The sequence below is a fragment of the Hemitrygon akajei genome, chromosome 30 (assembly GCF_048418815.1).
Source record: "Hemitrygon akajei chromosome 30, sHemAka1.3, whole genome shotgun sequence".
Lineage (NCBI taxonomy): Eukaryota > Metazoa > Chordata > Chondrichthyes > Myliobatiformes > Dasyatidae > Hemitrygon > Hemitrygon akajei.
Window position 1 is genome coordinate 26,767,079 of NC_133153.1, and position 23,214 is coordinate 26,790,292.

General features: G+C 40.8%; 1 protein-coding gene across 10 annotated transcripts in view; it reads left to right on the forward strand.

The window, feature by feature from the left end:
* The window catches only part of sema6d (semaphorin 6D), a 364,739-nt gene that overhangs the window by 335,938 nt on the left and 5,587 nt on the right, over positions 1-23,214 (forward strand). For 8 of the 10 annotated variants that reach the window (XM_073033162.1, XM_073033159.1, XM_073033161.1 and 5 more), the window contains 10 exons: positions 130-218; positions 914-1,131; positions 2,043-2,174; positions 3,130-3,285; positions 3,374-3,547; positions 4,105-4,245; positions 6,072-6,149; positions 6,318-6,376; positions 6,754-6,804; positions 17,028-17,171. In XM_073033162.1, the coding sequence (XP_072889263.1) occupies positions 130-218; positions 914-1,131; positions 2,043-2,174; positions 3,130-3,285; positions 3,374-3,547; positions 4,105-4,245; positions 6,072-6,149; positions 6,318-6,376; positions 6,754-6,804; positions 17,028-17,171 (1,242 nt within the window). The remainder of the gene's footprint in view (positions 1-129; positions 219-913; positions 1,132-2,042; positions 2,175-3,129; positions 3,286-3,373; positions 3,548-4,104; positions 4,246-6,071; positions 6,150-6,317; positions 6,377-6,753; positions 6,805-17,027; positions 17,172-23,214) is intronic. The other 2 variants (XM_073033166.1, XM_073033167.1) reach the window with 2 other exon arrangements.

Below are 23,214 nucleotides of genomic sequence, written 5' to 3' on the forward strand. Positions count from 1 at the left end.
TATACTATAACCTTTCGGTCCTTGACATAAGTCAACGTTTATAGTAATATCTAAATGCTTGAGAAAACTAAAGTTCAAGTGCAGCTGAAAATGTCGTAAGTCTAAATTTATGCTTAATATTTTTAACAGAACCGCACTTCCTACATGCTGTTGAATATGGAAATTTTGTCTATTTCTTCTTCAGAGAAATAGCTGTTGAACACAACAATCTTGGAAAGGCAAGTAACTCATCTAGACATACCACTAAATAATCACAAATAAGCATTAGAAATGTTAATGAATTTTGTTTAAATAAGCAGAATCTTAAATTTATAACTGCATATTCAATAAACATATGGCAACCTTGTTTGTGAATAATTATAATGACTAAACTGAATAGCACATTTAGAAAGAGTGGGAGGCTATAAATTGGCAGATATTACCTTCTGATGAAATGAGAATCAACATTTAGGGGATTGATCATCTAATTGCATTTGATGTGCAAATCACTTGTGCATGGTCTGTTCCTATACATTTGCACCCTAAGTGGAAATCCAAGATTTACAGACATAATGATCAATTTTGCAGAAAGATTTTTCAAAATTACTCTGCTCTCCAAAGGCTCAGACTAATAAATATTTTAGTCCCGCTAATGCTGTTCATGTTACTTGCAATCCCACGTAGATTAGCCACTGTAAATTATTAAACCTTTTACTCATGGTTAATTAAAGTGGTTTCAGCCCATTGACCATATGTTTTGGAGTAATGTAAGGCTGGCCTGAGGATGCACTGTTTATGTAGAAGCCCATGGAAGAATTCCCATCTCTAAAAAAATACTTTTATTGTTGGTGTCTGCATCTATTTTTAATTTTTAATGAAACATTTCTTTAATATAGTGCGCGTGCTCTAGCATACTCTTCGTGTTTCTTCACAGGCTGTTTATTCACGTGTGGCAAGAATTTGTAAGAATGACATGGGAGGATCCCAGAGGGTGTTGGAAAAACACTGGACATCCTTTCTAAAAGCTCGATTAAACTGTTCAGTTCCTGGGGATTCGTTCTTCTACTTTGATGTATTGCAGTCTGTCACAGATATTATACAAATCAATGGCTACCCGACTATTATTGGAGTATTTACAACACAGCTCAATAGGTGAGGAATGGGGTAAACTGGATACAAATTATTCATTCTTTAGCCTGCACTTCAACAGAGAGGAGTGTTTCAGACAGTAGGAGTGTTTTGGTTTACTCTAGATAATATGACATTTTAATTCCATTAATATCTTTAGTACTTGACAGGACAAGAACCAAACCATGAACACTGCCTAGCTATTTTGTTCTCTTTTTGCACTATATATATAAATTAATTAAAAGACATAACAGGTGGGATACACGCTGAAGCTTGGAAATGTAGTGTAAAGGCTGGGGAAAGTAATTCTGGCCCACAAGAGGAGTTGTTGTGGCATAATCTGACCCTTTCCCTCATTGCCCATGAAATCTACCCAGGTGCTATAAGATCTGTAAAGCAGGTTGAAGCAGAGGTCACCTGCTTTATAAAATATTTAAATTTCCAATTTGTCTGCTGGGGACAGGTTGCTCATCCTCTTTGTCTACCTCCCAGAATTGGAGGAATTAGATGAGGGCTTGAGTGATTTACATTTTTAGTCTCTGAGCTAAACCCAACATTTGAGTGCTAAATTCTGCACTATATTCCTCTGCAATAAGATGAACAGTGGAAGAAATTATTTTCATAAAGATCAGTTTAATTTGTCACATGTACATCAAAGCATATAGTGAAAGCCATCATCTTGTGTCATCAACCAACACAGTATCAGGATTTGTGGGGGGGGGCAGCCCACAAAAGTCACTACACCTCCGGTACTAACATAGCATGCTCGCATTTCACTCACCTAACTGGACGTCTTTGGAATGAGGGAGGAAACTGGAACATCCAGAGGGAACTCCATGCAGTTGGGAGTCAAATCCTGAACAGTGATCTAGCCCTGTAAAGCAATTGCGCTAAATCTGCTGCCCCTAACCACAGTTTTCTCTCATTATGTTCAGTATCCCTGGGTCAGCAGTGTGTGCCTTCAATATGGAAGACATTGAAAAATCGTTCAAAGGAAGGTTTAAGGAGCAAAAGACAACAGATTCTGTTTGGACTGCTGTTCCAGAAGATAGAGTACCAAAGCCAAGGTACAGTCCTCCTGAGGTCATTGTTACTTATAACAACAGTCTCAGCCTTCAAGCTTGCAGATAGAAGTATTGTGCCATGCAGTTTGGTAGAAGGAATAAAGGCATAGACTATTGACTAAATGGGGAGCAAATTCAGAAATCAGAGATGCAAAGGAGCTTAAGAGATTTTATGCAGGATCCCCTGAAGATTAACTTGCAGGTTGAGTCGTTGGTAAGGAGGGCAGATGCATTGTTAGCATTTATTTTAAAGAGCCCAAGAATATAAAATCAAAGATGAGGCTTCATAGGCTTTGGTCAGACTACACTTGGAGTAATGTACGCAGTTTTGGGCCCCTTATCTGAGAAAAGATGTGCTAGCATTGGAGAGTGGCCAGAGGAGGACAAGAATGATCCCAGGAATGAAAGGGTTAACATGAGAAGCGTTGGATGGCTCTGGGCCTGTACTCAGGAGTTAGAAGAATGAGTAGGTGATCTCATTGAAATGATCAAATGTTGAAAGGCCTATACAGAATGGGCATGGAGAAAATGTTGAAAAGATGTTCTCAATATTGGGGAACCTAGGACCAGAGGGCAAAGCCTCAAAATACAAGGATGTCCCTTTAGAACAGGAATGACAAGGAATTTTTTTTAGTCAGATGGGTGGTGAATCTATGGAATTCATTGCCAGAGACGGCTGTGGGTCATTGAGTATATTTAAAGCAGAGGTTTTTAGGTTCTTGATTAGTAAGGGGGTGAAAGGTTATGGGGAGATGGCAAGCACATGGGGTTGAGAGGGATAATACATCAGCGATTATGGAATGGTGGAGCAGATTTGATGGGCCAAATGGCCCAATTCTGCTCCTGTGTCTTATGGTCTTATTCAACAATTTATAATCTTCCCACTGTGTTATCTTTTGGTGCTCTCAAAGTTGTGAAGCAGCTTTGATTCTATTAAAATACTGTGTTTAATTTGAAGGCCTGGTTGCTGTGCAGGATATGCACCAGCAGAATCTTACAAAACCTCCATTGATTTCCCTGATGAAACACTCTCCTTCATCAAATCTCACCCTTTGATGGACTCTGCCGTCCCTAGTGTAATAGAGGAGCCCTGGTTCACCAAGACAAGGGTCAGGTAGGACATTCTGTTACCAAATAATAACACATGCTCGTTTCCCTGTGGAGTTACTGGCCTGCAACTCACTATTACTTCACTTTTACAGGTACCGCCTGACAGCAATTGCTATTGACAACACTGCTGGTCCCCATCAGAACTACACGGTTATCTTTATTGGCTCTGAAGCAGGCATTCTACTTAAAGTATTAACAAAAACCTCTCCCAGCTCTCTCAACGACAGCATACTACTGGAAGAAATGGATGTTTTTAACCCATTAAAGTACGTAAAGGTTTATAACTTCAATTCTGCGTGAATAAGAGCATACAAAATTAATCCAAGGAATTCAAAAGGAATGTGAGAAGTGTAGTTTAAAATACTTAAAAACATTCTTATAAGTACTAAGATAACTATTCCTGTCAGCCCTTGCTAATCACAGCTGAGTTATCTGGTCCAGTAGAGAGTGAAGAAATGGATCCAGCATGTAACGTGAATGATTTTCAAGACCCATACAGTAGTACTTGATCTAAGATAAGCCAGTGCCAGTTATGAATTTATTTGGTATGACTTCTCCAAGTGTAAGCACCTCCGCCTTGTTATTAAGGCATCACAAGCTCCAATTATAGGACTACTTTTGTATATTGTTGCCTTAAGCCATTAGTTGTCAAATTGAGGATGTAATTTTCCTAGATTATTTGGAATTGAGGGGATAATTTAAAGAAATTACATAGCTTTACAAATGTGAGGTCAGGTTCTTCCTGATAATGTGAGAGGTTTTTTTTCTTAAAGCACCTGAATTTTACTCCGTGTGCCTGATCAAGTCTTTGTTTGGTAAACAGGTGTAGTACCACAAATGAAGATGACAGAAAGGTACTGGGGCTGCAGATCGATAAAGATCACCATGCCTTGTTCGTGGCCTTTTCCAGCTGTGTGATTCGTGTACCACTCAGTCACTGCGAAAATCATGGCACTTGCAAAAAGTTAGTGTTTCTTTTCAAATGCCAGTTAAACATGTATGAGAGCGTGCATTTTTGTGTTTTTCTCCCCCTTTTGCAGTAACTGAACCAGGTAGAGTATTGTCATAGAAAGGTGTTGTGAAAGTTTGACAAGTTGGATCCAAACAAATAATTCATTGTTGTGATGGGTTTACATAACAAAGAACATAGATTTGACATTTAGGAACATGAGAGTGCCATTTTTCAATATTTGTTCTACTGGCATCTTTCAGAAATCTTTGTTTAATACAGCAAGACAGTCATAAATGGGGAAACTGCATCAGCTAATGAAATTAAAATATCAATACTGTTTTTTGAGTTCTCACTTGAACCTGTACTTTGGTGGGCTTTAGACGAATGAGGGGTGATCTCGTTGGAACCTATCTGAATGTTGAAAGGCCTAGATAGTGCAGATGTGGAAAGGGTGTTTCCTATATCGAGGGAGTCTAGGACCAGAGAACACAACCTCAGAATGCAAGGACATCCCTTTAGAACAGAGATGAGGAATTTCTTTGGCCAGAGGGTGGCAAATCTAAGTAATTCGTTGCCACAGCTGACTGTGGAGGCCAAGTTACTGGGTATATCTAAAGGTTGATAGGTTCTTGATTAGTAAAGGTGTGAAAGGTTATGGGGAGAGGGCAGGAAAAGGGGTTGAGAGGGATAATAAATCAGCCATGATATGACAGAGCAGGCTTGATGGGCTGAATAACCCAATCCTGTCTTGTGTTCAGCTGAGTTAAATCTGACAGTTTAATATTTTATCATCTGGAGATTTTTAGGGCATTTGGTTGCACTGACAGGTGAGACAGCATTGAGGTTAGGACACTAGGCATAATGGATTAGATGACAATGAAGATCATTAATGTGCTCTTTGAGATTATAATAAATGACAAAGAATCAGAGTTCAGAAAAATCACAAATGGTATAAAATATTAAAAACTTAATTGATATGAAGTGACTTGTCAGGCCATACTCTCTTCTTGCTGCTGCCATCAGGAAGAAGGTACAGGAGCCTCAGGACCCACACTACCAGGTTGAGGAACAGTTACTACAGTTACTTGAACCAAAGGGGATAAACTTCACTCCCACCACCACTGAACTGTTCCCTCAACCTATGGACTCAGTTTCAAGGACTTCACATCTCATGTTCTCAATATTAATTGCTTATTTTTTCTTTTTCTATTTTTGTAGTTTGTTGTTATTTGCACATTGGTGGTTTGTCCTGATGAATGCGGTCTTTCATTGATTCTATTGTGTTTCTTGTATTTACTGTGAATGCCCTCAAGAAAATGAATCTCAGGATGTACATGGTGACACATGTACTTTGTTAAGACTATATGACTTCTGGAATTAATAGAATATTTCAGTGTATCTATCCTATGTATGGAGAAGAGTTTGCATTTTAAGCTATTTATGCACATATTATCCATCTAGGCAACTATCGTTTCATGGGGGAGGTGTTCAAATGCCAGAATGAAATATTAAAAATGAAATGGGAAGCTCAAAGCATGAAAGTTATGCATTTGTCATATAATGGACAAGATTTTGTGGAGTAAGGTGTCAAGAAAAGGGAAATTGCATTTCAGATTGCAGGAAGATTGAATGTTCTAAGAAGTTTTGAGATCAACCACAAGGCAAAATATTCATTGGATCGAATGTAAGGGATGATTCTCTGATCCAGCACTTTCGTGAATTTGTACTTGAGTGCCAAATCACAAAATCAAGTTAACTACCCACACCACTACTGTGCTTATTTAAAGCATAACTACATCCACATAGATGCCCATTATTCTTGTCTGTTTTACCCACAGAGCTTGTATAGGTTCAAGAGATCCATACTGTGCCTGGATAGATAATAAATCATGTGGGACTGTGAAACCAGATATAAAGTAAGTGTGTTTTCATTAACACTTGAATTTCTGTTAAGTCAGTTCAGCAAGCCTACACTTAAAGTTGATTTTCTCCCTTCCATTTACTTGTTAAGTAAGTTTCAATTTACACTAAAGTCAAATCCTATTTCAAGTGTCTCATTATTTTTGCTTTTTTTTAATCACCAGCACTGCGTTTGAACAAGATGTGGAATTTGGCAATACAGCACACCTTGGAGAATGTCATGGTAAGTGAGATTTCTGTAAACAATTTCTATTAATAGGAAGGGGGATTTAGGATGTGAATCTATAAGCCAATGAACAGAGGTTCTTGATGTTGAATTACCGACTGTCATTTTGTAATATGCATGACGAACATTTCAACCAGGTAGTGTAGAGTTTCAAAAACGCCAATCTTTTCATCATCCTAGTAGAGTTTGTAGAGCTGAAAATCCTCATTTTAGCAATTTCTAAATGGAGGCACATCAAGCTGATGTTCTGAAGTTTTGTTTTCTGTGGCATCCACAGCTGGTTTTAATTCATCTGTTTCAGTTGCTCAGTTCATTACCTTTTTTAAACTTGATTTTTTTTTGTTCCCTACTAATCTTTCTTTTAATTCTTCTAGAAATCTTGGTCGCTACACCAGATTACAAAACCTTTGGTGATCCGGCATCTGGTTAGTTTAGATTTTTTTTTTGCTTTTTACCGTTTCTCCTCCTATTGACTCAGTAAACTTTGCCCTTTTCCCTTTCTGCTCACTTGGCAGATAGCCACGTGCGATTTGTTCTACAGCTGCCAGCCCACAAGCAAACTAATCATTCTTTCCTTGTCAGTCACTAGTAGCACGATTCCCCACCTCTGCTGACTAATCAGGATTCTTACCCAAGAGGTTACCTTTTAACACTTTGCTCTACAACACTTGATGCTTTTGGTAGCAGCCCAGTTTTCTTTGCTTCCCAAGCATGTGCAAGCATCTCGCGGGTTAACTGCTAATCTGCTTTATCTCTTTTTCCTCAGAAATCCAGATCCGTGCTTCATTAATGAAACATTAACACATTGCATTGCTGGACCTTAAGCTATGCTCTCAATTTAATAGAATGTAATCCTGTGAAAATGTAAAAATATCATGTCACTATACAGATTGTACTGTGTGCACAAGATTAAATAAGTTCAAGTTTAATTATCTGTCAACCTTACATGTATATCCATGAAAACCGCTAAACCAAACCTCATGGTGTGGCGCGGTAGCATAGTGCTTTTCAGTATTGGCGACCCAGGTTCAATTCCCGCTGTGTGACAGTGGGAGAGTGTGTATGGAACCGGAGGAAATAGCAGAGGTACTTGATGAATATCTTACTTCAGTATTCACTATGGAAAAGGATCTCAGTGATTGTAGTGATGACTTGCAGCAGACTGAAAAGCTTGAGCATGTAGATATTAAGAAAGAGGAAATGCTGGAGCTTCTGGAAAGCATCAAGTTGGATAAGTCACCGGGACCGGATGTGATGTACCCCAGGCTACTGTGGGAGGCGAGGGAGGAGATTGCTGAGCCTCTGGCAAGGATCAGAACGGGAGTGCGGCGGGAGCCATCTTGAATTTTTCTTATTCTCATCGGGGTTAAGAGAGGCGGAACTGCGCAGGCGTGTGACGACAGGCAGTGAAGCGGGGAAGATTTAAAAAGGACACAGCCTTATACAGTGGGCAGCGGAGTGAGCCGGGAGCAGAGTGAAGGCTTAAGGGCTTGGGCTCAACGGGCTGAGGTGGAAGCAGGCAAGGTAGGTTTAGGTTTCAGTTTTTCCTGTTATTTGAGGAAAGGGGAAGTATGAGTGTGAGGGCAGCTTGTTGTTCTCGGTATCGGATGTGGGAGGTCCTGGAGTCTCCTAGCCTCCCGGAAGTCCACATCTGCGCCAGGTTCACCGAGCTGCAGCTCCTAAGGGACCGTGTTAGGGAACTGGAGCTGCAGCTTGATGACCTTCGTCTGGTCAAGGAGAGTGAAGAGTTGATAGAGAGGAGTTACAGGCAGGTGGTCACACCAGGACCATGGGAGGCAGACAGGTGGGTCACGGTTAGGAGGGGGAAGGGGAAGGGGAAGAGTCGGGTACTAGAGAGTACCCCAGTGGCTGTACCCCTTGACAATAAGTACTCCTGTTTGAGTACTTTGGGGGGGGGGGGGGGGGGGGGGAGACAGCCTGCCTGGGGGAAGCAACAGTGGCCATGCCTCCGGCACAGAGTCCGGCCCTGTAGCTTAGAAGGGTAGGGAAAGGAAGAGGAAGGCAGTAGTAATAGGGGATTCGATAGTTAGGGGGTCAGATGGGCAATTCTGTGGATGCAATCAGGAGACCCGGATGGTAGTTTGCCTCCCTGGTGCCAGGGTTCGGGATGTTTCTGATCGCGTCCAAGATATCCTGAAGTGGGAGGGTGAGGAGCCAGAGGTCGTGGTACATATAGGTACCAATGACATAGGAAAAGGGAAGAGGTCCTGAAAGGAGAATATAGGGAGTTAGGAAGGCAGTTGAGAAGAAGGACCACAAAGGTAGTAATCTCAGGATTACTGCCTGTCCCACGCGACAGTGAGAGTAGGAATGGAATGAGGTGGAGGATAAATGCGTGGCTGAGGGATTGGAGCGGGGGGCAGGGATTCAAGTTTCTGGATCATTGGGACCTCTTTTGGGGCAGGTGTGACCTGTACAAAAAGGACGGGTTACACTTGAATCCTAGGGGGACCAATATCCTGGCAGGGAGATTTGCTAAGGCTACTGGGGAGACTTCAAACTAGAATGGTTAGGGGGTGGGAATCAATTTGAAGAGACTAGGGGAGAGGAGGTTAGTTCACAAATAGAGAAAGCTAGTAGATAGTGTGTGAGGGAGGATAGGCAGGTGATAGAGAAGGGGAGCACTCAGACTGAAGATGTAGGGGAGAAGGAAGAAAAAGAAGATAGTAAAGTTGATCGCATCGTTAGGGATAAACAGAGAGGAAGAGGTGGAGAGTTTCTTAAATGCATCTATTTTAATGCTAGGAGCATTGTAAGAAAGGTGGATGAGCTTAGAGCATGGATTGATACCTGGAAATATGATGTTGTAGCTATTAGTGAAACATGGTTGCAGGAGGGATATGATTGGCAACTAAATATTCCTGGATTTCGTTGCTTCAGGTGTGATAGAATCAGAGGGGCAAGAGGAGGAGGTGTTGCATTGCTTGTCCGAGAAAATATTACAGCGGTGCTCTGGCAGGATAGATTAGAGGGCTCATCTAGGGAGGCTATTTGGTTGGAATTGAGGAATGGAAAGGTGGTGTAACACTTATAGGGGTGTATTATAGACTACCTAATGGGGAGCGAGAATTAGAGGAGCAAATTTGTAAGGAGATAGCAGATATTTGTAGTAAGCACAGGGTTGTGATTGTGGGAGATTTTAATTTTCCACACATAGACTGGGAAGCCCACTCTGTAAAAGGGCTGGATGGTTTGGCATTTGTAAAATGTGTGCAGGATATTTTTTTGCAGCAATGCATAGAGGTACCGACTAGAGAAGGGGCAGTGTTGGATCTCCTGTTAGGGAATGAGATAGGTCAGGTGATGGATGTATGTGTTGGGGAGCACTTCGGGTCCAGTGATCACAATACCATTAGTTTCAATATAATTATGGAGAAGGATAGGACTGGACCCAGGGTTGAGAATTTTGAGTGGAGAAAGGCTAACTTTGACAAGATGCGAAAGGACTTAGAAGGAGTGGATTGGGACAATTTGTTTTATGGGAAGGATGTAATAGAGAAATGGAGGTCATTTAAAGGTGAAATTTTGAGGGTACAGAATTTTTATGTTCCTGTTAGGTTGAAAGGAAAGGTTAAAAGTTTGAGAGCGTCATGGTTTTCAAGGGATATTGGAAACTTGGTTAGGAAATAGAGGGAGACCTATAATAAATATAGGCAGCATGGAGTGAATGAGGTGATCGAGGAATATAAAAAATGTAAAAAGAATCTTAAGAAAGATATTAGAAAAGCTAAAAGAAGATACGATGTTGCTTTGGCAAGTTAGGTGAAAATAAATCCGAAGGGTTTCTACAGTTATATTAATAGCAAAAAGATATTGAGGGATAAAATTGGTCCCTTAGAGAATCAGAGTGGACAGCTATGTGTGGAGCTGAAAGAGATGGGGGAGATTTTGAACGATTTCTTTTCTTCGGTATTCACTAAGGAGAAGGATATTGAATTGTGTATGGTAAGGGAAACAAGTAGGGAAGTTATGGAAACTATGACAATTAAAGAGGAGGAAGTACTGGCACTTTTAAGGAATATAAAAGTGGATAAATCTCGGGGTCCTGACAGGATGTTCCCTAGGACCTTGAGGGAAGTTGGTGTAGAAATAGCAGGGGCTCTGACAGAAATATTTCAAATGTCATTAGAAACAGGGATGGTGCCGGAGGATTGGCGTATTGCTCATGTGGTTCCATTGTTTAAAAAGGGTTCTAAGAGTAAACCTAACAATTATAGGCCTGTCAATTTGACGTCAGTGGTGGGTAAATTAATGGAAAGTATTCTTAGAGATGGTATATATAATTATCTAGATAGACAGGGTCTGATTAGGAATAGTCAGCATGGATTTGTGCGTGGAAGGTCATGTTTGACAAATCTTATTGAATTTTTTGAAGAGGCTATGAGGAAAGTTGATGAGGGTAAAGCAGTGGATGTTTTCTATATGGACTTCAGTAAGGCCTTTGACAAGGTTCCACACGGAAGGTTAGTTAGGAAGGTTCAATCGTTAGGTATTAATATTGAAGTAGTAAACTGGATTCAACAGTGGCTAGATGGGAGATGCCAGAGAGTAGTGGTGGATAACTGTTTGTCAGGTTGGACTGGTGACTAGTGGTGTGCCTCAGGGATCTATATTGGGTCCAATGTTGTTTGTCATATACATTAATGATCTGGATGATGGGGTGGTAAATTGGATTAGTAAGTATGCAGATGATACTAAGGTAGGTGGCGTTGTGGATAATGAAATAGGTTTTCAAAGCTTGCAGAGAGATTTAGGCCAGTTAGAAGAGTGAGCTGAACGATGGCAGATGGAGTTTAATGCTGATAAGTGTGAGGTACTACATTTTGGTAGGAATAATCAAAATAGGACATACATGGTAAATGGTAGGGCATTGAAGAATGCAGTAGAACAGAGTGATCTAGGGATAACGGTGCATAGTTCCCTGAAGGTGGAATTTCATCTGGATAGGGTGGTGAAGAAAGCTTTTGGTATGCTGGCCTTTATAAATCAGAGCATTGAGTATAGGAGTTGGGATGTAATGTTAAAATTGTACAAGGCATTGGTGAGGCTGAATTTGGAGTATTGTGTACAGTTCTGGTCACCGAATTATAGGAAAGATCAACAAAATAGAGAGATTACAGAGAAGATTTACTAAAATGTTACCTAGGTTTCAGCACCTAAGTTACAGGGAAAGGCTGAACAAGTTAGGTCTTTATTCTTTGGAGCGTAGAAGGTTGAGGGGGGACTTGTTAGAGCTATTTAAAATAATGAGGGGGATAGATCAAGTTGACGTGGATAGGCTTTTTCCATTGAGGGTAGGGGAGATTCAAACAAGAGGACATGATTTGAGAGGTAGGGGGCAAAAGTTTAAGGGTAACACGAGGGGGAATTTCTTTACTCAGAGAGTGGTAGCTGTGTGGAACAAGCTTCCAGTAGAAGTGGTAGAGGCAGGTTCAGTATTGTCATTTAAAGTAAAATTGGGTAGGTATATGGACAGGAAAGGAATGGAGGGTTATGGGCTGAGTGCGGGACTAGGTGAGTGTAAGCGTCGGCACAGACTAGAAGGGTTGAGATGGCCTGTTTCCGTGCTGTAATTGTTATATGGAGATATATATATATGTCTGAAGTGGTTCATTTTGGTAGGTCAAGTATGATGGCAGAATATAGTATTAATGGTAAGACTCTTGGCAGTGTGGGGGATCAGAGGGATCTTGGGGTCCAAGTCCATAGAATACTCAAAGCTGCTGCACAGGTTGACTCTGTGGTTAAGGCTGCATATGATGTATTGGCCTTCATCAATCGTGGAATTGAATTTAGGAGCCCAGAGGTAATGTTGCAGTTATATAGGACCCTGGTTAGACCCCACTTGGAGTACTGTGCTCAGTTCTGGTCGTCTCACTACAGGAAGGACGTGGAAACCACAGAAAGAGTGCAGAGGAGATTTACAAGGATGTTGCCTGGATTGGGGAGCATGCCTTATGAGAATAGGTTGAGTGAACTCGGCCTTTTCTTCTTGGAGCGATGGAGGATGAGAGGTGACCTGAGAGAGGTGTATAAGATGATGAGAGGCATTGATCATGTGGATAGTCAGAGGCTTTTTCTGGGCTGAAGTGGTTGCCGCAAGAGGACACAGGTTTAAGGTGCTGGGGAGTAGATACAGAGGAGATGCCGGGGTAGGTTTTTTTACTCAGAGGGTGGTGAATTCGTGGAATGGGCTGTCGGCAACAGTGGTGGAGATGGATATGATAGGGTCTTTTAAGAGACTTTTGGATAGGTACATGAAGCTTAGAAAAATAGAGAGCTATGGGTAAGCTTAGTAATTTCTAAGGTAGGGACATGTTCGGCACAACTTCGTGGACCAAAAGGCCTGTATTGTGCTGTAGGTTTTCTATGTTTCTGTGTTACCTTTAAGGAGTTTGTACATTCTCGTCGTGACCGTGTGGGTTTCCTCTGGGTGCTCCAGTTTCCTCAAACAGTTCAAAGGCTGGAAGGTTAATTGGTCATTGTAAATTGTCCCATGATTAGGCTAGGGTTAAATCAGTAGTTGCTGGGCAGCCCGGCTCGAGGGGCCAGAAGTGCCTACTCCATACTACATCTCAATAAATAAATAAAACAGTACTGGCAGTCATAGACGGCAGAAGGCACATATAAGATGGTAAGTAAACATAGAGAAACACATAAAATAAATAGTCCAGGTCCCTGAGTGACATGTCCTATAATCTGATGATGCATGGGTGTTAACAGCAAAAGCAAGCAGCTCTCAACAGTCATAGACAAACTTACGCACACAATCTGGTTCCTCATTCCACCGATTGACAGCACACAGTCCAGCTTCTCATTCCACCGATTGACACCAGAGGGCAGCACCAACGGGAGACGCAGCCCCCAATCCAGCATGGATGCCGTGCTACACTGCCTCCGGTGTCTCCTCTCCTGGACTGCTGCAACAGGCAACCCACAGCTTGAGGCCTGGTCCTTGTTAAAACCAAGGCCAAGCAGCTGTCCCGCCACCCGCCTCCCCAACAAACCTGAAGCATTTTACATTGCCAGTGTTCAACAGGGTCCTGCAATCACAAGAGAAACGTCCAAGCTCACTGGCTGTTAGGCTGTACACTACTTTTGTGCACTGACTCCCAATACCTTCCTGTAGCAGGCAGCAACACAGTCCACACCAAGACCAGCTCCTCTGCCAACGAGCAGCAGGGGTAGGCCAGCAGTAGATGAAGTTCTTAATACCCTGCATTGTCCTGCAATGGAAAGCACCTTTGGTTAGCCCCCGAGAGGCTGCTCTGCCTGAATGCGCTGCCATCTTACCAGAAGGTGCAGTGTATGTAACTTGTATCCCCCGGCAACTTAACGTTGCTGTGTGCTCATCAGGAGGTCTGTGCAGTGGCCGGTGTTCTGCAAAGGCTTTGCATTTTAAAGATTAAAGTGAAGTGCATCACTTTGCCTCAAATCAAATCAGCAAGGATTGGGCTGGGCAGCCCACGAGTATTGCCACGCTTTAGGCATGTGCCCACAACTCAGTAACCCTCACCGTACATCTTTGGGACGTGGGAGGAAACCCACGCCATCATGGACAGAACGGGCAAGCTGCTTACAGGCAGCAGCAGGAATTGAACCCTGATCTTACAGCCAGGACTGTAGAGCATTGTGCTAACTGTTATGCTACCATGCAGGGCTTAGAATTTAAGGAACTTCAGAATCTATTGTAAAGGACTGTCCTATCTGATGAACATGAGCAGCTGATCCAGATTATTGTGGCACCTATTCCCCAAGCTTCCTATCGCTCAGCATTTTGACCCTCTGCTATGATGGTGAAACAGTAGCCCAGCAGAAAATGAGAGCCATCTTGGTATGGCCTCAATTCATCAAGGTTTTCTTAATCAATAAGATGAGAGCCTGGTAAAAGCAAACTGGGTCCAAAAAAAAATGACAACATGCACACACCATGCAATTTCAGAAGTAATTTGCTGCCCGTTGTTGCTGACACCAATGTTCCTGTATCAGCCACAGAGATTGAGCTGGAAGCTGCTGTCTTGGTATTTAGCAAAACACTGCAGATTTAAAAGGGACATTTTGTAGAACCCTCAACACATTATCTAATGCAAATTCCTTAATGTAGTAATACTGATTTAATTTCTTATGGCATCTGAAAATAATCATTAGTTCATCCGGTTCTCCATCCCCTAGTGGCTTCTGTGTTCTTTTCAAGAATTATTTTTCATCAAGAGACCATTAAAGGAAAATGTAAATTTACATTTCCTTGCAATGGTATGTCTGAAAATTAAGATTCACAACTGTGGCCCAGATGAAAAGAGAGAGGGAGAGGGAGATTTGCACTAGAATGAATCACCAGTTGACTTCCACTGCTAGCATTATTCTAGCAATCCATGGTGCCTCTCAGATGAAAGGCTTCCCAAGTTAACACCATGGCCATAACAGATCAGTTCTGATTTCTGCCAAAAACATGGATATTCTTATTCTTTCTAAGTGGAGGCACATCCAGTTGATGTTCTGAAGTCCTATTTTTGTGGCATTCACAGCTACAGTTCATTCCTGTCATGGTGTCTCTGCATCAAGTCAAGTTTATTGTCATGTAACGATATACATGTATATCGTCAAACGAGATAACTTTTCTCCAGACCAGGGTGCAAAGATTGCAGTAGACATAACACACAGTAACTTAGGAAAGTAAGAATTAAATCTCCAAATGAATTGTGCATAAATAAACAAAGTAAAGGGCATAAATTAAATGTTGAGGGTACAGAACATTATTAACCAGTGACACTTCAACTGTGATGCAGCAGGGAGCTTAGCAGCCTAATGGCCTGAGGAAGAAGCTGTTTCCTATTCTGACCTTTTTGGCCTTTGTTGTTGGCATAGGAAGTGATACATGCCATAGCAACACACATCTCCATTCCCAAGTCAAAGAATTGACTCTGGGAAGGGTGCTGAGGACAAGAGAAACACATTGTGTACATGGAGAATCTGAAATCTCCTTCACCAAGGCATTGGCAGTAGTTCCAAGGTGAATGTTTGCATAGTAAGCACTGGCTGTTAAAGCTGATCTGGTGGATTGGGTTAAGCAAATTGGTGCATTTTTGAAAATGCCTAGAGCCAAATGGCTTAGGTAAATATTTGGATGTTGTGGATCCAAGAGGATAATTAGAAGCAAATTGTTTAAACTAATGTTGTAGCTTATAGACAAAATTATAGCTTATTGCATTGGTGCAATAAGCCAAATGGCCACTAACAGTGTAGAACATTGAGATGGTGTTCAAAGATCGGAGAGCTCTGCACAGCTTCCAGCTTCTCACCTAACACGAGCATATCCATTACAGTCAACTGTGATGTGACCAAAACAAGATCGCCTCCATTTGTCCACAGAAGGAAGAAGCATGCTAATGAGGTGCTCTACCGGGGGTTTACAGTCAACATCTCCAAACCCAAATTAGTGGTTGAGCAACCATGTAATAGTCAAACTGCAAGGTCCTCAGTTGTTCGTGATTTATAAATATTACAATAGGAGGAAGCTGATTAACTTTGTGGATGACATGAATTGGTGTGTGGATAGTGAGGAACATTGTCTGAGGCTACAGTAGAATGTAGATCAGATGGAAAGTTGGGCAGAGCTTTGGCAAATGGAATTTTAACAAGTGCAGGCTGCTGCATTCTGGGAAGCAAAGAAGTAGTTAGGATATATATATATATATATATGTGTGTGTGTGTGTGTGTGTGTGTGTGTGTGTGTGTGTGTATATATATCTGTATATTATATATGATATGTGTATATAATGTGTGTGTGTGTATAGTAAATAGTAAGGAATTAGGGATATTGATGAATAGATATGCTTTAGGGTCCAAGACTCAGCAATAGACTGTGGTGATGGTGGCCTATGTAATTCTTACCTTAAAAGACTGGGAATAGAATATAAAAGGCTATTTACAAAGCTTTACAAAACTGCTATTAAAGTATTGCTTGCTGATCTGGTCACCATGCCATAAGGAAGATGTGGTTGTGCTGAATAAACGAGAGAGGATATTGAAGGATTTTAGTTGTGGAGAGAGAGTGGATAAACTGGGCTTATTTTCCCTTGAATGGAGAAGGCTGAGGGGGTAACTTGGCAGAAATGTACAACATCGTAAGAGGCATTCTGTAGATAGGATAGATAGAATTCTTTTCCCATGGCTATCAAATGGAAGAGGACATTGTTACAAGGTGAGTGAAAGGTGTTTTTGAGGGGATTTGAGGGAAAATAACTTTTTTTTACAGAGTAGTTGTTTTCTGGAACTCTCTTCTTGAGGTGGTGGAGTCAGAAGCAATCACAAAGGTTAAAAGACATTTAAACTGCCGCACAAATCGGTATAAATGGATGCAGACCCAGTGTGAGCAAATGCAATTAGTGTGGTTAGACAATGAGGCCAGCAGAGGCATGATGGGCTGAACAGCCTGTTTCAGTACCTCATGACTCAATGAGAATGTTCAAGTTGCAGAAAACAAATTTTTGAAAATAGAATTCGTACAATGTTCAAGGGGCTTTAAGATGGCTTTAGACCTTTACTCTGTTGTCATTTGGAATTAATTTATTCACAGTTTCAGCCCCACCCCATTAACTGTTCAAATAATTTAAATCTATCACCACAGAAACGGATGTTCCAGCAGCCTCTGCTTCCACTGCTGCAAGTGACCCGATAGTATCTCCAAATGTGATTGGTTCACGAAAAGTTGCAGTGCCAGATGATGTGGACACTTTTGATTATTTTGAAACATTATCTGCTGTCCCCAATGGTAAGGCCTTTGAAGGGAAGTTTTCTTCCACTGAATGGAAACCTGTTTTATTAAAAAGCTGCCATATACTGTATATTTAGTCAATCACAATGGTTGAGACCAGGGGCTCATTTGCAAAAACGGAACCGTCTTCGTAGTGGAACAATACAGATCAGGGTAGGCATTGATGGATTGAAATACTAAACTTTTTTTTAATTTAATTTAATTTTTCAAATTCCACTGTGAAGTGGAAGCTGGTTATTTGAACTCTTGTTTCGAGTATTAAATAACAAAGCCTTTTTACCTAACACTAAGAGGAGGCCCTTAGCACTCTGATTTCAGACAGCCTGGTTTTGTGATTCTGTCATACAACTGTAAAATATATGAAGTTAATTTTGGGTTTCACTCTTATCAAAAACTGTGGTATGTTATGTGTAGAATGCACATTGCATAAGGCAGAATTTTTGTTATGAGTTTAAGGGTTAATAATCAACTACCATAGGGTAAAAATTTTACTCCAAATTCATTTATACGTGCTGGGACTTTCTGTCAATCTACAGCATTTGGACTCAAGAAAGTAAATCATTAAAGTGCATGGGAAAAGGGGACAGTTCTTTGGCTTTTAATACAAATCTCTGATCCCGTTGAGACACATTTTCCAAAAAAAAAGCAGCTAAAGCAGGTTTCTTCTCAGTTCTTTTGGCAGTGTTTTTTTTCAGTTAATTACTTTTACTTCAGTTAAGACTTGCACATTTCTGATATGAGTTGGTAATCACTACACAAACACTTATGTTGGTCTATTGCACTTTTGTTTCCATTTATTGCTTCCTTCCTTCATTTGTACCTTCAGTTTTGTAACGATCAATGCCATTGTTTGATTCTTTGCTTTTCTGTCAGCCACTGCCATTACAGTCCTAACCCTGAACATTTTATCGTTTATGATAAAATGTTCAAAAGGCCTTGCCTGATTTTTTTTTATAATTTAAAAAAATAATCTAATCACTCATGCATCTCACTAACTAAAATGATGGAAAATCTGCATGTTGTAGAATGGAGAATCTATCTCATTCTTAACCAGTAACTGTTCCTTAGAATGCTTCCAATGTGTATTGGCCATTCAGCTAAGTCTTCTGATTCACATTTATGTACCTAACTAATATTTTTATCCTCTTAACAGTCATCCTATCAATTTCTTCCTCTTAGCGGCATTCTTTGAGATATAAACTGCTTCTCGTGTTCAATTTATACAAGCGACTAAAAGGAAATACTTTGTTCAGGTGCCTTCGATTTTCGTGACTGAAATAATTGCAAAACATCATGCTTGTAAATTGTATTTTAATTTGCATGGAGCCTATGCTGTCGATTAACCACAAGTAGGAAACTATGTCCTTACTTTATTTAGTTACGTGTTTCATACTATAATACACTTGATTTAACTTGAGATTCTTTGTACTTGGGTATTTTACTTGGAATGTGTTATTTTATTTGTTTAGAATTCTACCAACACGGGATACTTTCAAAAAGTGCCAATGCTAATATTTTTTTTCTTTCTCAACTGAGTGTATTTCTGTATCTCGCACGCAAACGCATGTGTTGGCACAGAGTTGCCTGATAGATTTAAAGAACTCACAACCAGATGTTTTTCTGAGTTCAAGTAGAGAACTTAGAAAGTGGCGGCTTGTCTGGGGGAGGGGGGGGGGGAGAGCTATTTAAAACCAGGAAAGGGAGAAAGTGGGGGCAAACAAAAGGGCATGGATTCAAAACAGATAACAAGTGAGAATAATTTGTCTGTTCTTGCCAGTGTTAAATCATTGTGAGAAGTATTAGCCTCTGGCTGTACTGCCCTCCTGCAAATTCAGCTCCATTAAAGTGATTAGAACCGGATGCATTAACAGGAGTACATCTTGTGGCCAACATTTTAAAATTTCACTTCTTCTCTCATGTGGCTTTGCATTCATAAAAAATGTCAATCCAGTTATGAAGCATTTACATTTCTGTTGCAGAATATACACTTTATAAACAGAAATTTGCCGCCATAAACCATAATAATTGCATCTTAACTCCAGTTTATTAATACATCAAACATAGTTCAAGGCATGCATTTACTTAAAATCCTAGTTACTGTCAGCAATTTGTCATCCACTATCCATGCCATTACCTTGCACTTCAAGCTATTTTTACCTACATTTTCGGAGTTGGCTTTGCTTCTTAGCAGAGCTGTTTTTCTGGGGGTGGGGACGTATCAGGGGTGATGAGAGAGCTTCTCATCCACACTCCATTTGCAAATAATAGAAATCTATTCTAGGAAAGCTTAACACATTTTATTACTTCTGGTTTGTATCAAACCAGGGCATTAATATGAATTACAGTTGACCCTTTTTAAAATATGCTGTCTGCTAATTGGCCAAATGGTGCATTATAAAGTAATACGAGATCAAATAGCATCCTGTTAGTTAACTGGAAAAGTCATTGCTTATTTACTCAGAGGATCTGTTAACTGTTCATGCGTCATTGCTGACGGCTTGAAAAGTAATTGTAAATTTCACTCCTGCTACCGTGTACAATTTATTTAACAAAATAAATTTGCTCTTCAGGTGTGATTCTTGTCCAACTGTCCACAATATTATGGGTGTTTCTTTCCAGTGGTCACTATTCTGGAACCTTAATTTTATTAGACTAAACTGCACCCCTTACCAACATGACTTGCCTCAACAGAAGCAGATTTACCATACATGCATTAGCATTCCTGAGCCTGTGTGAGGCAAGAGTTAGAAGTCTGTCAAAGCCATCCCTCTGCTGCTGGAAGGTCACTTTTAGAGTTGTAGGCTGAAATCACTACCAGTACTTCCTAGAATATGATGCATTTGTTCACAGAAGCTGCTGGATGGGCGATGGGGGAGGGAGAGGCAATGCTCTTTTGAACTTGATTCTACCGACCTTTCCCCTGGTTCTCGCGCCACCCTCAGTAATGTGCTCCACAGCACTTGGTCTAAACTCTCACGTGGAAGGTTAGCAAAGGAAGTTCTAGCAGACACCATGTCAGGGGCTTTGAGCACCATTAAATAGCCAGCTATTTGCCCAAGAGTGGCCGAGCTCTATGCTGCCCTTGTCCAAATTTGACTGTGGCCATTGTTTGGGTATTTGTACTCTAAATACAGTTCCTGGTTAGAGTGAAGTACTTGGCTTTTCAGTATTTTTAGAGAACATTTAATATATCCCTTTTTGAGAAGGCATGATATGCAAGACCATCGTGCACATCGACACTTTGACATCCAGCCAGCATCCTGCCAGTTGCGCAGGAGGGACAAATTAATTCTCTTTAGTGAGAGATCGAATTAATGCTGGATTGATTCAGAGGTGCTCAACTTGGCATATTCACACATTGACATATATTCTTTCCAGCTATTGGTGGGGGGCAAAATAATGACCACAGAGCCTTTTTTCTCTTAAGAAAAGATCCTTTTAACCATTTCTCAATAATATTTTTGCCCCATATTTTGCTTGTATAATTTCTCAGCTGCCAGGAACATTGAGAGTCCATGGTGATAGAATAAAATTGAATACAAAATTTAAAATTTCATAGCTGTATTTCTGTATCTTTCTTACATTCTTTCACTTTTTGATAACACCTTCCATTAAGAAGTGTCTAACAATATGTGTTATAAGACACTAAGATGAAGGAGCAGAATTTGGTCATTCCAACATGGCTGATTCATTTTCCCTGTCAACCCCATTCTCCTGTCTTCTTCCTATAATCTTTGACCTTACTAATCAAGAACCTGTCAACCTCTGCTTTAAATATACCCAATGACCTGGCCTCTACAGCTATCTGTGGCAGTGAATTCCACAGATTCACTGTCCTTTGGCTAAAGAAATTCCTCCTCACTCTATTCTAAAGAACCCTTTGGTCCTAGACCTCCTATCTAGGAAACATCCTCTCTATCTAGGCTTTTAATATTCAGTAGGTTTCCATAAGATACATTCTCATTCTTCTAACCTCCTATAAGTACAGGCTCACATCCATCAAATATTCCTCATTCATTAACCCTTTCATTCTGGGATTCTTATGAACCTGCTCTGGAACCTCTCCGGTGTCAGCACATCCATTCTCAGACGAGAGGCCCAAAACTGCTCACAATACTCCCAAGTGCAGTCTGATCAATGCCTTATGAAGCTTCAGCACCACATCCTATCTTTTATATTCTAGTCCTCTCAAAATGAATGCCAACATTGCTCTTGCCTTCCTTAGCACCGAAACTGAGTATGTTCATTCTGTGCCTTATTGCAATGAAGGATTAACATCTTGAGTATTGAACAAAAAAGCAAAAGTTCAGAATAATGAGACCAAAAGCTTAGGGGAAGAGAGAGCATACTGAACACCACAGTATGGGAGCATTAAATTGAGTCCCAGTCTCTCAGTAGCCACTTCATTAGGTACACCTCCTTGTTAACATCATCTAATCAGCCAATCATGTGGTGGCAACTCAGTGCATACAAACATGCAGACATGGTCAAGAGGTTCAGTTGTTCAGACCAAAAATCAGAATGGGTAAGAAATGTGATCTAAGCAACTTTGACCATGGAATGATTGTTGGTGCCAGATGGGGGTGTGTTATGTATTTCAGAAACTGCTGGTTTTCATGCACAGCACTCTCTAGTGTTTAGAAAGAATAGTGTGGAAAACTACAAACTTCCAGTGAGGGGCAGTTCTGTGGGTGAAAATGCCTTGTTAATGAGAGAGGTCAGAGGAGAATGGCCAGACTGGTTCAGGCTGACAGGAAGGCAGCAGTAACTCAAATAACCATGCTTTGTAACACTGATGTGCAGAAGAGCATCTCTGAATGCACAACACATCGAACCTCAAAGCGGATGGGCTACAGCAACAGAGGACCATTCTATTAAGCACCACCTGTATCTAATAAAATGGTCACTAAGTGTATGTGCGTGCATTAAAGAAGGAAAAAATAAAAATCAGTCACATTGATAGCTCGGTATTTCTTTAGGGGAAGAGCAAATCTTTGTTTTTGAGAATATTAATCTAAAGTTTACAGAAGCAGCCTTTATTGTGGATAATGAAATGAAGTTTTTGAAGCATTTTACAAAATTGACCTGGAAAATAACCTGATTGAATTCATGCCTGGAACAGCCCTAATTTGATTGCTGCATGCCATAGCAAACATTTTTGTTTGACGAAGTGTAGCAACAGTGTAAAGTTACAAGTTTAAGGAGCCAGGGCATTTTGTTCCAGAAACAATGGCCAACTAAAATCAACTGTTCTTCAACTCTATTTCCAAGTCTCCTCCCCCCCCCCACCCAGCCTCAAAACTCCACAGTTTTAAGCAAAATGAAGATCAAAATCTTCCAGTGCTTTTGCTACAGCAGTTATTGTAAAACCCTCATATTCTTATAAGACATGTTGTACAAAGTTATTTTTACCACTGAGTGAAAGCAAGTTCAGACTCTATTTTGTCCATATTATGTCAATGCTGGCCAGCTTTGATAATATAAGATGTTGGAGCAGAACTAGGCTCTTTGGCCCATCATTTGGCACCACCAACCCATTATGGCTGGTTTATTATCAACCTCATTCTCTTGCCTTCTCCCTGTAACCTTTGAGACCCTGACAAATCAAGAGCCTATCAATATCTGCTTTAAATATATCCAATGACTTGGTCTCCACAACCATCTGTGACAATGAATTCCACGGATTCACTATCCTCCTCTGGCTAAAGAAATTCTTGTCACCTCTGTTCTAAATGGATGCCCCTCTATTCTGAGGCTGTGCCCTCTAGTCCTAGACACACCCACTATATGAAACATCCTTTCCACATCCACTCTGCCTAGGCCTTTTAATGTTCAATAGCTTTCAATGAGATCCCCCCCCACCCCCTCCATTCTTCTAAACTCCAGTGAGTACAGGCCCATACACTCATCATACATTAACCCTTTCATTCCTGAAATCGGTCTCTTGAAGAACTTTATCTGGACTCACTCCAATAACAGTACATTCTTTCTTCGATATGGGGCCCAACACTGCTCATGGTACTCCAAGTGCGCTCTGACC